General features: G+C 38.7%; 1 protein-coding gene across 1 annotated transcript in view; it reads right to left on the reverse strand.

Annotated features, from left to right (window-relative positions):
* Window positions 1-16121, reverse strand: part of LOC149297891 (glucocorticoid receptor-like) — a 114525-nt gene extending 98404 nt beyond the window's left edge. Inside the window, exon 1 of the mRNA XM_089488131.1 lies at window positions 14944-16121. Within this exon, the coding sequence (XP_089344257.1) occupies window positions 14944-16121 (1178 nt within the window). The remainder of the gene's footprint in view (window positions 1-14943) is intronic.
* Window positions 16122-17701: the final 1580 nt, after the last annotated feature.

Consider the following 17701-nt stretch of genomic DNA (forward strand, 5'->3'; position numbering starts at 1 on the left):
CCCTTTTTAGAACCCTGACTGCCTAGACAATGCAACCTATGCTACACATGCAATATGCAGTAAATCACTAAATGCCCAAAGCACATATATCAGTTATTGCTTAATGATGCCTTACAGTGAATGCTGTCTTGAGTGATGTTGCCACCCTGGTGCACCCCTGTGATTAATCACTTTGGAAAATCTGGTAAGTATCATGACACAGCCAGCCTCTCCTGCCTAGCAATTGTTTTTCATGTTGTCATGGAAGGTTAACATGTGATAAATGTATATATATTATATTGAAAATGCATACTATTAGCAATTAAGGTGAATGTAAAGTTTTTTGCTCTTTTTAAAAAAAAAAAAAAAAAAGGTCTGTTATATTTCTAACGCTGTTGGAGAAGAAATTCTTACCCAATGCATCAGCGGCAGTTGATGTGAGGATACTGCCCATAAAACCACAAATAGCGAATTAAAAGTAATCTCATCTGGATATAGCCAACGTACAGTAAGAAGGAAGTCTTTAATCCCGGCTTTTATACAGACTAGTCCGACATGCCCTAAAGGCCTTTGGCAGCCTTCTGACTTATAAAGGAGGTTTCTGCGATTTTGTGATGTCTTCTTACCAAGCACACACGTCTTTCTAAATTCTTAATTTACTGTATAAACCTCACTTCTAAACCCATGTCTGTAGTAGGTTAATCTCACATAAATGAGCAATTTATCATTATATGGGACATGATGCAAAAGAGTAATAATAGTTTCTCTCATTTATCTTATTTTCTAGGCTTTTTACCAGTTAAGTAGCAGTAATGTACAGTAACGTACAGCTCAGCTTCACTTGAATGGGGTGAAAATGTCCCTTGCGGTAGCAGAAGTAACAGCATAGAATCCTATTACCTAACTATTTCATTTTACCCCCGGGCATCCCTGTTTCATATACCTGACATGTTTCAGAGTGCCTTTCATGGATGAAGAGACATGAGGGATACTAATAAACGAACATACAGAACATTCTGCTCCCTCCAGCTAGACTACCAGAGATGGTGCAACTCCATAGCCACCGCTACCTTTGTGAAAGAGCTACTGTTAATCCATGGCTCTTGAACAAAACTTCAAAGAATATATTACCATAAATGCTCTGAAAAATACCCCTCGTCTTATAATCGGGGTCGTCTTATAATCAGACCTCAAATAGGTCTGACTATGAGACGACTAAGATCCAGATCCCCCGCAGCTGCAGGGGACCTGGATCCTCCTGTCATTTATATTTTATCTATCTACACTATGAGTACTGTTATACTTACCAGCCTGCACTTTCCATCACGTGTACTTTTAACACTTTATGCACATTCTTTCCCTTATTAAAATCGTTTACCCGATTGCTCTAAATAATAACATAACAATACATTTAGAAGTCACATATGCTTTATTAAAACCCTCTTTCTTTCCGTTCGGCACTCCGCTGTATGACGAGCGGCTCGTCATTCCTTACCCGTTTACAATAACATCGATGCGAGGAGGAATACCGCCTCCAGTTCACGAGAACAACACAAAAACTTTATTGACAACTAATGAAAATGAGACAGTACGAGCCGAACTAGAAGACCGTGAGGACGTCTGAACGCGGCTATGGGATGACGTAACGGAATGACGCCATCACGCTACCAGGAAGTGCCTATATAAAACGGACTTTTTTCTAGACTTTATTTACTTTATTTTTTCTCCTGAGGAAGCCGTTTTTACACGGCGAAACGCGTTGAGAACTTATTTTATTTTATCTAATTGTATTTCACTTTATTGTATTCGAGTATATGGCTTTGTATGCTGCTACTTTTGGATCCTGATTCACCTGTGGATGTCTGATCTCCGGTTCCACTCTCAGGATTTTCACACTATATGGTCTATCTAGCATAACGTCATTTGAGTTATGCCACCAATCTTGTAAGTTTTATTCTACTTTATTAAAATATTTGGATAAAAAGATTCTGCGCCATTTGGGTTTCTGTTTTATATACTTCCAGACTGAAAGAAGATCTTAAGCCCTTTGGTTTCTTTTTTGAAGAGCTCCCAATACTACAACTTTTGTGAGTGCATTGCACATTTTCACTATTCAGCGTTCACTTTCTACTACACTATTATTGTTGTTTTTCACTTTTCTCCACATGTACTTGCGCCCCAATCCTGTGAAGTTTACATGAAAGGAAAGTCAGAAGCACCGGTAAGTTTGGGGGGGGGGAGTTATAAATGGGGGGCATAAGGCATTTCTGGAGGCAGAGTGCTCTGTGAAATGCCTTTTAACCCCTTAATGCCACTCTGCCTCCAGAAATGCCTTTTTAACCCCCTATACGCCACTCTGCCCCCTGAATGCCTTAAACCTCCCTATACGCCACTCTTAATATGCCTTTTAACCCTCTAAATGCCAGAGTGGCATATAGGGGGTCAAAAGGCATATCATGGGGCACAGTGGCATATAGGGTTAAAAGGCATCTCATGGGGCACAGTGGCATTTAGAGGGTTAAAAGGCATATCATGGGGCACAGTGGCATATAGGGGGTATAAGGCATTTCTGGGGCAGATGTGCATAACTGGGGGGCAGGTTGGAAAATAGAAGGAAATAAAACCAAAATATTTTTCTCAATCATGGCTTTTATTTAAAAAAAAATAGTTTAGATGAATTAACATTTAATGGTAAAACTTTTTTCCTATAGGGTCATCTTATATTCAGGCTTTTTCTTTTTTTCCCTAAATTAATATTCAGATTTGGGGGGTCGTCTTATAATCGAGCAAATACGGTAATACAATAAAGGTTAGCATTTTAATAAAGAACTAGCCAATTGGCTTTTTACTATCCAAGCAATACATATGGAAAGTATTTACAGAAACATTGGATAAATTAATCATGGAAACTGTCAGTGCTAATTTCTTACCCAGCCACCATCACTAAAAGGAGAGGGTATTGTTGGTCCCAAAGAACATACAGTATGTTCTTTGGGACCAACAATACCCTCTCCTTTTAGTGATGGTGGCTGGGTTTTGCAAACCCAAAAATTTTGCAAACCTAGCACAACCTGTGAAGATTGCGTTTCATCACAACCAACATAGCTTCAAGTGTAATGGATATATGTATTGCTATTTTCTGCGTGTATACAAGTTGTATACATATATAACCAGTATAGACATTACATGAGGGTCCTCAAAATGAGGTTCAGGCTTACTGGACACAGGGTCAGCAGATTAACTAATGTTTAGTACAAGAAAGTCATTTTCCTCCCCCTTTTTTTTTTATCTCATTTACAAATTCTTATTTGCCATGGTTTGGCAATACCTAGTCCTGTACAGAAAGCTGAAGAGGAAGAGTTGTTTTATAAGCAGCTGTACGACATACGCGATGACGTGAGGCAGCCGAAACCCGGAAGTCTACGTGTATTTAACCGAGGAACGAACACGAACAGAATCAATTACTTTCACTGAATACACATATCACTGCATTCGACTCTTTTCTCCTGAAGAAGCCAACGAACTATTGGCGAAACGCGTTGAGAGAGCTTTACAGATCACCATAGCAGCTGACCTGCGACTGTCTTTTTTTACATTGCGTTTTTGCACACTATCTTCATATAGTTGTGCCTCTTCCAACTGTAAGTGTATCCAGACCTCCTGACTCATGTTCTGTGATGATACTGCACCATTTTTGGTCTCCTTGTTTTTATAGATTTTAGAAGCCATTAAATTCTGCTGATATTCTACTGAATTCTTGACGAGCCTGCTTTGTCCAACTTGTTTGTGAGTGGATCTGATACCCTATTTACTAGTTTTCTATTGTGTGTACATATTGCACTATTATTGTTGTTTTTTTTCTCCCCATCTATATGCGCTCCATGGTTGTCGTATTGTGTTGTTAAAACACCTTGAGGTTATTGGAAGCTGCTTTTGATTGGGGAGTATTAATAATTTTTATTGGTTCTACACGTGGAATTTGGGTTGGTTTTTCCTTTACATCATTTGTGCTTCATCAAGGTCCCAATTCTTTTTCTCAGCACTTTTTTCCCCCTCGGGAAGTTTAGCTCAACAAGCTCATGCTAGTTAGAAAGTATGACTAATTCTCTAGAATTAAAGCAACAAGAAACACATATACACTCCCTTACAAATCGCAATACTGAATCTCAAACATAGGTGTTGCAACGGCAGGAGTATATAAGCGCTGGCTGTGGACTTTGTATACTGGTACCCAAGGCCTAAAAAGACATAAGGCCAGCAGAGCCGACGGTTTTCGAGTTTAGAAACTCATCCAGTGAAAGCTGTCAGGTCCTCTGTGTCTGGACACGTAATCTTGGCCTTTGAAAGCAAAAGGGGTTGCTTAATGAACTCAGCGCAGCATTTCATTTGATGCTCCAATGGTCTGTGCCAATAGCACTGGAAGGGGTGAAAGTGCAATAAAATATGGAAAGAAAATGAAAAAAAAGTGACAGAGCGTCACTCAATAAGAGGAACATTTTATAAATGTGACTGGAATCCAAGCTTGAAGGCATCTGAGGACATCATATAGAGGAAAAAAAAACGCTAATTCTGTAAATGCTAACAATAGACGATGGGTGTGAATCCATTAATGTATTGTGAGTATACCATGTTAAAAGCAAACTGGATACAAAGAAAGAAAAAAAGATTTTACAAGCATACATATGTATAAATATATATTTTTATGTATAAAAAAGGAACTGAAAATTATTACACCAAACACATGAGAAAGAATTTTGGCAGGTTAAAAAAAAAAAAAAAAAGCCAAAAGCTTATGGTTTACTGGACAGCAGGGACCAAAGAAGTGTCAGCACCCTAACTTTACAGATACCAGTGGGACCCATGAAAATAGGTTTGGAGAGGACCTCAAGATTGAGTAGACAATGTTCTCTGCTGTGTTGCTCTGCCACATGCTACCATCTGTCTTCCCATCTAAGAGGGGAACTTTTACAATCTTAATAGCTCAAAACAAAAACAAAACATGAATGGGAATTAAATGATCATGGTAGGAGGTGTATTATCCCCTCTAAATCCTGCAGCTACGATTGTCCAAGGATGTTCCTCTGTTCAAGAGATGTATCTATTTTAGGGGCCAAATATCACCTCTAAAGCAAGATCCTATACATCCTAGGCAGGGCTAGCCCTAGGCCAAATGACATCCCAGGCAAGAAGACTCTTTGGCCCACCCAATCTTAGATTGCATTAGACGGTTATTGTACAGTATAATATTTACATTGCATTAGATATTTTATGTTTACTTTCTTCTTTGCCCTGCCGTTTTACAAAATTTCTATGCTTTTAGAGGAGGTTAATCAGGGGAGGAAGAGAGGCGTAAATGGGGTCGCAATAGGGCAGTCTGCCCCTGGCCCTGGTAAAACAGCCCAAGAGCTGCCAGCAAGTCAGACATGTTTCCCTAGAAATAATATGCCACTACCTGGCACACTCTTGATTCGGGTGCCCCGGGTGATTTCCTCCACCATTTGGAGAAAGGGGACATCTGAAGATAAATAAAGCATGCCTTAGAAAGTGCTTGCCGAATACTGGATCTCTGGAGAGATGCATCTATGAGCTGTATAAATTGTGACTCATGTCCGTGTGTCTATAGTAATAAATCATTCCCCAGTGATATATTAGGGAACAGGAGTTTTAGGGGAAGCTGGATTATTTTACTACGAACCCAAGTAGCACACGAGTTGTAATTCTTTTTATAGAATATGATGAAGCACCGCCTGCTGGTTTCATCCCAATACGTTTGGGATGAACATACAGGCATATACCCCGCTTACACAGGGTGTTGGGGACCAGACCACCTTAGAGCAAGGCAAGGCCATTTTTTCCCACTTTCCAGTTGGTACAAAAGCCTAAGAACATGTTTGCACTTGCAAAACACCACCTGAAGAGCCGAGCACACGTCCAAATTTAAAGAACAGAGTATAATTGAAAAGTGCTGCAAGGCGAAGCCCCATAATGGAGGGTACTGTTGATCCTATATGGAAGATGTTATTGTTCCACTTCTTTCCACCATTTTTCTTTGCATAAATAAAAAAAATCTAGTAGAGATATTACCAGGAAAATAAGGTCAGATTTCCCTATGGGGTGGGAAACTTGCTGGTTCTCTAGCGCTTCTAACACCTAAAAATCTCTGGTTTCTTCTTTTTTCTTTTGTCCCCATCAATAGTCACCTCTTGTTATCAGTTCCCTGATTCGGACAGCGAGCTCAGTGGGTCTGAAGCTCCGAAAACCATTATTTAGCTACTAAGAGACATAAAGTGAGGTGGAAACGCTGTGCTGGCTTTTGAGGGGGGGGTTGTTAATACTTGCAAATTGCACCCTTTCAAGTAAACTGACTACATGAAAATGATTATACATTATAAAACCAAATTAAAAACAGACAAAATTTCACTTTTTCAACGGCACTGCCCCTTTAAAAATGTATACATGCCTTCGGTTTCAATTGCTTCTCGAAATGTGAACGACTACTTCTTTAAACATACTCAACACAAAATAGATCTCAGTTTGCATGGGGGTTTTTGGTTTTTTTTATTACTTGAATTTTTTTCCACCCACAACTGAAGCTAGATAGAAAGATAAGCTGGGTTTGCAAAACTTGTCTGACCTGTTTCAACCAAACTTATATTTTATGACGGGCTGTCTACTGTACGTGCTGCTTTTCAGCTCATGAAACTAATAGAAACATTACAGTAAATACAGTTCCTTATACTATTAAAAGGTAGAGTTCCACTTGGATAAAACAATAACTGGGTTTCCTGGCATATGTAGGGTCTGTGTATTCAACAGTACTGCATATGTAGTTCCTAAATAGTGCATTTAGGTAGAGTAGTGGTAAATTCAGAGTAGGTGGAACAGAACCTTTAATGTGAGCCACATATAACTTGAAAAGGTGATCTATTAGTTGAAACCTTTACTAGATGTCGTAGAAGGCATAGATGGATGCATAGATACATATTTATGTTTATTCATATATGCAAAAATTGTCAATGTTTCTGCCTTTCAGCCCTTATTGATACCGACATAGATAGATTAGATAGACAGACAGACACCCAGACTTTTACTGTGGACGCTTATGGAACTGTATACTGCTGGGTCCATTAAAATAATGAATGCCTTGAAGGTTAGATGTTTTATGGCAGTTCTATGGCTGCCCAACACATACCACTCTCTGTAGTTGGCAAATTTGTGCTGACTCCAGATGCATTTTAGAGCCAATCTGATATTCTTAGGAAACCGAAAAGGGATATTCCAGCAGTAAGGGCCATGGTTCCCTGGTTTAGTGATGCCTTGCACTGACTTATAGCCTCATGGTGTTCATTCACTGTTACCCCCAACTTCACTCATCAAATCCTCACCCGCGTTTAGGCTGGAAGCAAAGTTGGCAATCGGTATGATTATCCAGAAAATTGACCTTTAAGAGAAGGAGGATGTGGCAGTAGGTATATCATCTTCTAAACACCGACCACTTGTGAATAATGGCACCACCGGCACTAGCCAACATTTTGTGACATTTAAAACCAGCCAGATTTAAAGGAATAGATTATCTCTCTATTGAAAGCGCCTGTGAATGTTACGTCCTGCATGGCACTTTGACAACCTTTCCTCCAGATAAATATGCATTCCCATGAAGGCTTGGCAGATAAGACTAAACTTCAGCACATGGATCACTTTACTCTAAAAATAAAACACACTATATATAAAATATACACACACACATATATATATATATATATATATATATATATATATATATATAGATATAGATATAGATATATACACATACACACATGTGAATAGAATTTGTTTACTTGGTATTTGTTTCAAATTATAAATAAATAAATATATATATATATATATATATATATATATATATATATATACATACATACATACATACATACACACACACATCATTAACTTGGTTTGCTGTATGTACACGTTGGCCATTCAGACAGAAAGTGTATGCCTTTTATGCCGTTTAAGGTTGTGCGCTCCCCTAGTTTGTATTCTTTGACCAAACCTTAGGGTTAAGCAGCCCTCCTGCCACACAGGTTCCTCATGAATCATGTCCAGAGAGGGCTTTCAATTGCTGGACAGTCTCATTTGGGTATGAAATGCAGCGCAGTCCTACTGATCCACCTCCTTGGTAAGCAATACAGCCATGAAAAATGAGACAGGACTCAAACTCTGGTTACTTTAAGCAATATATGGACATACAGTGTGACAGAATCCCCAACATTTATGCCTTAGATAGGAACGTTTAAGTAGTATTTGCTGGTCTAAACGACTGGCGCAGTGTTTTTTAATTGTGAAGGAGGTGGACACCTCAATTTACTTAGCATCCTGACAATATCTTTTGGATACACGTGTATTAAACCTGGTTAACTGGTTCCACTGCAATTCATAATTAATGTTTTCTTTATTGTTAGCTATTTATACATGCATCAACTTATATAAGAATGCCTCACATTCTAGGAAATCAGGCAGTTGACATTTGGCAATCAACCCTTCTATCAGGAGGTCTTCTTAGAAGCATTCACCCGGCTTTGTTAAGTAGAACTTCCATGAAACATCAATGGTCACACCTTTCCACAGGGAACAATACTGTTTTCAGACCACACATCCACCACCATATATATTATATATATATATATATATATATATATATATATATATATATGTCCCCCTAACCTATTGTTCCTGTAAGTCCAAATTGTTATGTGGTGAAGAATATGATGGCATGATACAAGTCGATAAATAACAATGACGGAGGAGATTCTGGGGATTTTCCAACCATAACTATGAGTTGTAGTTTCACTTTAACTACAACTTAATATTTAATGAGTTCCATATCACTCAACCGGTAGATAAGCTGTTATAATAAACATTAACAGTCCAGTAATTTCTGACTAGTCTTGGGCTGTGCTTATCCAGACCACGGATCAATGTAATTATAGATGAGCTACATATTTTTACCATATTCATAATATAGATATGTTTATCTTAAATGTGTAGATTTGAATACCAATGTTTTTAATATTACATTTCGGGTTATTCCCTCATGAAGCACAACGGGTTTCCTTTCATTTACAGGTCACATAAGATTGTTTTTATTTCACAGACCGTGTGATGGGTAAGTGCAACACCTTTTCAGTAGAAATGGTCGAGAGTGATACAGTAACGTACAATGAATGGGACAGGTATACAGCTGCTACATATGTTTAGTGTACATAACCGTGTCATGAAGGATTTGAGAAAAGTAACAGATCCACTTTAAGAAAGAGGAGGGAATAGGGTGGTTTCTCTAGTATTTGACATGCCGAAGGTCAACAATAAGGTAGTTCAACAAGCCATTTGTCACCTCTTGCATGATTTATCAGATTTACCTGGACACAAGTTGACTGGGCAAATCCAACCAGCCACTAACCCTCTGCCTTTAAGGAAACTGGCCAACCCCCCAATTAGTTCTAAAAAGAAACATTTACTACCGGATCATTGTTTGTAGCACACACTTAATGCTATATGTATGGTTTTACAATGAGGATTTAACACCTAGGTGGCCTGCTTTGCAATGTCAACCTGACGACATCTACTAATTTTGACCTGAAGTAACGCAAGAAAAAAGGCTTCCTCAAAAGGATTAAAAAAACTGCATATTGTTACCTGGGAATAACATGCGGTATAATGAGAAAAAAATACAAAATAAAATAAATTATAAAAAAAAAAATCACATAGGTTTAAACATTTTAGTTTTACTTTCTGCCTATGAAATAAGCTGTTACATTAAAGCTGCATGCAAGCTCTAGAGTTTAATTTAGCGGGTCCAAATGATTAAAAAAAATCGCACATGTAGACATCATGACCCTATAACTTCGAGGCACCGCTTTATGACACCCACCCCATCAAAATGACCCTTTGTTGACTGTAGCATAAACAATGCAAGTTAACTGTGACCCCAATTACTGAAATATTTTAGGTCTAAAATCCATGATTTCTTCAACAAAATTTGGAACAAGGTGTACACTTCCCTTAAAGCACGTCTAAAGAAAAAAAAATCCTCTTCCGGGTAACCTTGGGTCTAGACAAACAAAACAAAACAAAACCACAAACAACAAAAACCTAACGCTTACCCATTCACATGCATGAAAACAAAGTTATTTTAAACTCATCTCAAGTACAACTATTCCATTTTCCTTCCTAATAGAATATGATTACAGATAATCACGCCATCCAGCCAGGAGTGGATTAATCTTGGCACTTCAATAAAGAGACGGAAACACGCGGCTGCATCGCAAAAATATTGCAGCCAACTATTGTGATTTCTTTGTTTGTGCAAAATTTTATTTTTAAAATTAATCTGGCTACATCTGGACAAAGTATTCAGGTAGATATCAAACAACATATCCATGGATGTTCAAAAACTAACGTTAAATCATTTTTCATTCTTTACAAAGACGCAATGCAATTCAGCCAATTCTTTACTGAGGTTTGCTCTACAAAAAAAAAAGTTCCCTTTTATTTTGATGTACAAAAGTAACCAGCAGAGAACACCACAACAGGAGGCATAAACGGCAAAACGATTCTTTTATTCATCTATTAACATTTATTGTAAGCCCAGGGAGGACAATTCAGACGGAGGTCACCACCGCACCAGCACCACATGATATAGGTCTGTTATATTAGGATTACTGGAAGTTGTAACCGTTTTGATTTTCATACTGAAAATGTTTTCTCCATCAATTACCAGTTTAGGATTATAACCTAATTTGGCCAATATCCAAGACTTTCAAGGTGGTGACTTTCAAACAATGACAGAACATAGAATTTTGTACAATGACTACTTAAGGTTGGTAAAAGCAACTGTACAGTCAATACATGCACATTATTAATGATTAGAACCCCATAAACAATAACATCAAAGTTTAGAAGCAAAATGATGAACTATGAACTCAGATCTTATGACAAAAGAACTGGTGAACATTCATGTTGTATTACAACAAGTCCTCACAATGCATGAATCTGGATCTGGAGGTGAAACATCCCACTTGTTTAGAAATAAGAACATAAGTGATGAGACTAACGTGCACAAACACCACCATTTTTTTTATCTTTGGGGTTATTTTTGGTTTTGTTTTTGCATAGTAAACACACATTGAATGGTGTCAGATAAATGCACCATTTATTAGGTATTTGATTAGCTTACCCCTTTAACCCCCATCCAATGGAATGTACGGGACACACTAAAGACCCCCTTTAAAATAACAACTGATATTTATAATGGTGCCTTTCTCCTAGTAGGACTCAAAGCGCTCGTAGTGCACGCTCTTGGAATTAACCGAATCGGTAGCTGAATAATAGATGTTATTATTACCCAATCAACGGTACTCATAAGGAAAGGTACACATTTTTAATTTTAGAAAGTGCCCATGGGCACATGTATGATTTACGAAATGTTTTGCTTCTTAAAACACAACTATGTATTAAGGAAGGTGGGGGGGTTATGCAATCCCACATATGTTTGATGAGATGAGATTATTATTTGCCTTGCGATGCAAAACTACCCAAAGCACATGTACGGCAACAGGAGAGGTTCACATGCCTGGTAATAAATGTGTTAAAAGTAGGGAAATGACTATTCGGATAATGGGATAAGAAAACCATTCATACTATCGCCACAAAATGAGATAAAGAAGATGGCCAAAGAAACCCTCCATAGACCCGAGTATAATATGCACACGTAATTCTGACAAAGTTACAGAAATATTTGTACATTTGCATTTACTGTACAAGTGTTGTAATAGGGGAAAATTATGCAAACTGTCCAAGATATGTTAAAGTTAGGATCTCAAACTCTATCATGCGAAGAACCAGACTCCAAAACGTTAATGGCGAAAACAAAAGTATGAAACCTGATTCTGTACTTGGAAGTGTTTAAATATAAATATGATTACACAAAATGTTGATGAACAGCTTCCCTCGCGAATGAGCGTTTTGGAATGTTAAAGTCTTATGGCGTGGTTTTGCAGAGTTGCCCTTGCCAAGTTTAGTGTTAATGACCAGCGCTGGAAATTTCCACGAGTCTGATAATTAATCTGGTGCAGGAGCACGGCTTGTATAGACCACCGGAAGGACTATTATTTCACCTGGTACTGGTGAAATAGGGTGATCGCTTTCCATCTTAATAATTATATACATATAAGTAAAATGTACAATGGATTGGGGAGTTGGGGAATGTTTTTCCGTACTTAACACAATAAAGCTTGCTCTGGGAGTATGGATGCCATAGAAACACTCGTGTGACCACATGCTTTAGAAACATAGTAGTTCACTACCATGGGACCAACTAAGTGTGTGTGTGTGTGTGTCCTTCAAATTCTACAAAGCGCCTGTCAAACTCTGGGTTAATAAATTGAAGAAGATTATTCTTCAGAAAATGCAAACTCTATGGTTTTGTGAGAGGTCTATTTTAAAGCGGTGACATTATCCGCCTGTATCACTCTGTGTAAATATATCTCCACACCACCACTGTTTACATTAGACCTTCAGCAATTACATTGACATAGGCGCCTGCCATTTAGTCACAACAAAAGCTACACGCAAACTGTGTGCCAGGAAAACAAACAGGGTCATAAAAGGTGCTTGGACTAACGTGCCTGCACATTACATACGGCAGGTAGGCAGCACAAAGGCGACTGGGTGCCGTCTGGGTTTAGGGATGATACACCAATAAAATGCAAAATACAACTCTTTGGGGTCTACTCGCTAGAGGGTCAAGAAACTTGGACATCTCAACTTCCTGATATCATTATCAATTATCAAGGGTAGCTCCTAGTGAGCTTCTGCTGCAAGAAGGTGCGAGTTGGTCCTGCACGATTTCTGAAAACCCTCTACACTGATTTAACTATGAATTATAAGGGGCCAGCACCGGCCTTCCCACAGGAGAAGCTCACTTTGGCCTTGATAAGTCATATTATGGAAATTATCAACTATCCTGCAACCTCATTTGTGTAGCATTATGTCAGTAGAGAAAAGTAGCTGTTTCAGAGAAGTGATGAACACGGTAGAACAAACCTTTCCTTGGACAGATAAATATAGCTCAACATTCACATAAAGTTACACTCCAGAACAATGCCGAAACAGTGTAAAACCTCTATAGCCAACAACTGATCCAAAAAGTTTAGCATAAACACAAATCATCAGAACCAATAACTCTGTAGCTATACAGTCTTCATCACCATGGAAAGATTCAAACTGACATAAATGACATAGGTGACAGCGATAATCCTATGGATTATGACCAAGAGGATCATGGGAACCGGTGTCTGGGGAGGTCACAGGGTGTACACACCTTTGGTGCATGTGTTACAACAGGAGAAATTACCCTGCACAGCCTGAATATCCCATAATACCTAAAAGTTTTAAGGTACCATAGCCAGTTTGCTTCTGACAACTCTTCTCTTAGTATCGGCAACATTTTACAGAATAGTTATAAAATTCTACGTTCTCCAATGTTACATCTATGACCGACAAGAACAATAATATTTTAAACCCCGCAGGCTGCATAAACCCATCTCAGAGTGATTTTTAGGAAAGTGCAGTGTCAACGTACTAAACTTATTCTGCCAAGTGCTCAGAAAAGAAACAGCCGCCTAAAACAAACAGCTCGGCGCACATTTTATATGCAACCTCCCCTGTGTAATATTAACCAATTTTGAAATTAAACCAAGCGACAACATCAATTTGTTCGTCAGAACATTACACTGGAAGTTTACCAGGTAACGGCTCGACTTGGAAACCTTAACCCACTCACAAGCACGGGAAACGCGGCGCTTTTTTTTTTTTCCTGCTGAATCTAGCGTTCCTATTTTAACCCTTGAATCGGCAGGGACATGCAAAATAGATTAACATTTGTCTGCTTTCACCCCAAACTACCAAAGGAGTAAAATTGCCAGACATCCAATTCAGTTTATGAGGCGAGCTATCATATCGCAGACAGTTTATTCTGTACAAACGATGTACACCAAGAAGGATAGAAAAAAATCTGAGTTCAAATAATGTAGTAGTAATAATAATAATAATAATAATAATAATAATAATAATAAACAAAAACCCTGATGTGCATATTCTTGTGCGTATTTTCGTCTCCAAAATCAAGCATCAAGCAATCAGCATATTAGCAATAACAAACAGTATTGCAACACAGGGCCAGTGTGCTTAAACAAACATACGGAAATGTACTATTTGGTTCAGAGTCAAATTTAGAAGCTACACAGGGATTCTATTGTCACAACTTGCTAATTTTACAAGCATTTCAGCCAGATACTAATACAATGCACATTATTCTATTACTTTGAAAAGGTACATCGGTGTCCTGTAATAAACTATAGGTGCCCTTGGAAATGAAATATCAGTTAGACCAAGGTAGAGAAGTCTAAAGAATATGGCCCCTTTGCAAACGTACTCCTTGACCTGAGAACCTGCCTTAACGTTTCAAAAGTTTTTGAAGCTGAATTTCTCATTTGAGATGTGGATCATTTTTGCGAGCACTTTGCAGTTACGTGGTTTTCTAAATGCTCTAGGTATCCCAGCTCGTTGCTCTGACACTAAAAGGGTTAAACGTGCATGCAATATTATCTCAGTAGCCAACTCTTCAAATGCAGCATCTAAAAACATGAAATAACGCCTGCTTCTGTATATTTGATCACTACTGTATGTGGAATCATATGAAAACTCGAACCCATCTGACTGGCCCTAGATTAATGCATATATCAAACAGGGGTCGGTTATAACTGTACTCGGTATCTGTCAAAAATCAAAACAAAAATATAAGACTGGCCATATCCCAACAGCTAGGAATCATACAGACATGAGACTTTATTTTCTAGTACTCGTAATAGAAGATATATATTAAAAGTTAAAGTAAAGGCGCCTTACCTTGAGTACCCATTTGAAAACACAGATCTGCCCGCATAGTTTACATTCCCTGGGGAAGTAATATTGTCATCTCCAGACCCATGGCACCTATTCCAAGATTCGGAAATGGTGGAGAGAGGCTGGCCTAGACTGAATATAGGCTTCTGATCCTGCTGATGCTGAGAAATAGGGGATTTGTTCATGTCATAGTGGTACATCTGACCCCCTGAAGTGCTGACACCATGGACTGAAATGGCAGCCCCTTTGCTGCCAAATATACCGGATCCAGAAAAGTGACCACCGCAGAAAACAGGACCAAACTTTTCCTGTTTCACCACCCCCGGTGTACACAGCTCAATATAGTCTTCTTTTTCAGTCTTCACTTGAGACATTTTCAGGTTTGTACTGGGCAAAACCATATCGCCCACCCGGTCACCCAGTTTGGGTGTGCAGTCCTGGAGAAGGAGAGGTTTGCAGTCCTGATTTACTGCTCCAGACCTCATGAGAAAAGGGTCATCAGTGGCCAGAGGAGACAGCAAGTCCACTGCATCTTCCTCATCAAAGAGAGGGTCCAGCCTCCAGGGACTGCCCTTAATATCCTTAGGTGAGTCTGGGGGCAGGTCAAGGTCCTGTAAAAGATCAAAGGTGCTTTGGTCTTTGGGAAGCAACTTAGAGGCGCTGTTCCCAATGCTGCCCGGCTGACCCTGCATGGAAGGACTTTGTTGGGCAGTCGGGTCACATTTTATACCCCCGATATCCTCTGGATCCTCCTGGACCTTATCTGGGGCTGAAGACTTAGCCTGAAGGCTTGCAATGCTCTCTTCCAAGAGCCTAAAATCGGTTTCTGCTGCTGGGACACCAAGCTGGCCCTGCTGTGGAAATACAAGATCGTTGCCCATTACTTTTGTGTCAGGTTCCCCCATGTAGAGTCCCATTGAGAGAGAAACAGCCTTGGATAGGTCTGGCTGAGGCACATTACTCAATCCATTAGATGAATCCCCAGTTCCAGGGAGCTGTTGTTGCTGCCTTGTATCTGACTGTGAAGCAGGAGGGGTGGGGCAAGAAGTAGACACATTCACGCTGGCTCCGCCCCTATAATTTACGAAAAAATCTATCGAATTCCCTGGCTTGTCACTGTAAAGTGCAGTCTTCACTCCCTGGGATCCATTTGGGGTTTTTAGTAACTCTTTGGGTTCCATTGGGTACGTGTGCCTGAAATAAAAGACATTCAAAAAATGTTATCATTAACAGGTCCATAAAAAGCAGACATAACCCTTTAATTACCAACACATGTTTAAATGTCAATTCAAATGCACGTGTGCATTTATATTACATCTATATTATAAAAGATTGACAGCCTGGTTGCCTTATTCTCGGAAAACATACTTTCTTTCCCATTAGAGTACCATAATTCTACATTTTTAATTGGCATGTATCAAAATCCTAAAAGTCTGGTGGATGTGAGATCTTTGAATATGTGATTTCACGATCCAAACATTGGAGGTAACAGGGAAGTCTGAGATGCGCTCAGGGTTAAAACGGACACAATAGGCTTTACAGTTACACAATTACCCACTTCACTGTCAGAGCAGAGATACAATAATTATATACATCTGCCACCCACCCCCAAAGGCTAAGCTCATGATTCAAATAAGTGAAGCATTATTTATTTTTAACATATACTGATGCAATAACAGGAAATAAATACACATTTTCTGGTATATCCAGTGAGGGATTTGTAAGGCAAATTAGCAATTTACTAATCCTGTCTATAGGCTCTCATGGTGAATTCGAGCCTGTAACGCAGCTTCAGGTCGTAAAGGAATAATAAAACCTGCCGTTAGCCAAATTACAAATTATTGTCAAATCATGCTTTTTTAATGCCATCGTATGGGCTTTTGTCCTTCTTTTACTTTGTAGCCTATAGCCTAAAGAGAATTCAATTACTTTTGTCACAGGCCACTCTGCTTAAGTATTCTATTAAGAGCACAAAAGCTGATTACATTACCTTCTATAAAGTATATATATATATATATATATATATATATATTCAGAAGCATACTATGTACCGTTATCTAGCACTGTATCATATGTATCATATGCTTTTAAGACTAACGCTTAAAAGGTAATGTGCACTTTTCATTTGCATCTTAATACCAGGTGTTGACAATCTGAACTGGACCCAATATCATCCAACAAAAAAAATCCAGATTTCCTGGCAGATAGTGTTAAAACAGCACACACAAAAAAACGTGTTGTATCAGTGTCAATCTCGCTATACTTAAATATGATTATTCCACCTGCTGCACCACAAGCGTGTAATCCACCTAAAATGTTTTAACGGAGCACATCACAGAACTTTTCCTTGATTGTAATTCCCAGTGTAAACTGAATCAGAACCATTATTTTCAATGAATAAAATGAGCCTTTCTTTACAATCCTCCCACATCTAAACATTACAAGCACCCCTAACTGCTGCTGTGAGGAAAACAAGCTATATAATTAAATATATATATATATATATATATATTGCATGCACGTTTCTTCTAAGGCTAAAGGTGAATTATTAGCACGAGACTGTCAAAAAATGGACTAGGTGGGGACCTGTTGATCAACATGACACACCCACTTCTGCAATAAACAAGCAATGTGGTCGCGTACAAGTCAGCCGACAAACCGTGAATGAGGCAGCCGAAAGGGTTAAGGGGCAATAGGTGAAAAGCACAGGAAGGGAGCTGATAAAGGATCTGTTAATGCCCCAGATTAAAAGCGAAGCCAT

The sequence above is a fragment of the Sceloporus occidentalis genome, unplaced genomic scaffold, assembly GCF_023333645.1.
Source record: "Sceloporus occidentalis isolate IW3139 unplaced genomic scaffold, rSceOcc1.0.p SCAF_36, whole genome shotgun sequence".
NCBI classification, from domain to species: domain Eukaryota; kingdom Metazoa; phylum Chordata; class Lepidosauria; order Squamata; family Phrynosomatidae; genus Sceloporus; species Sceloporus occidentalis.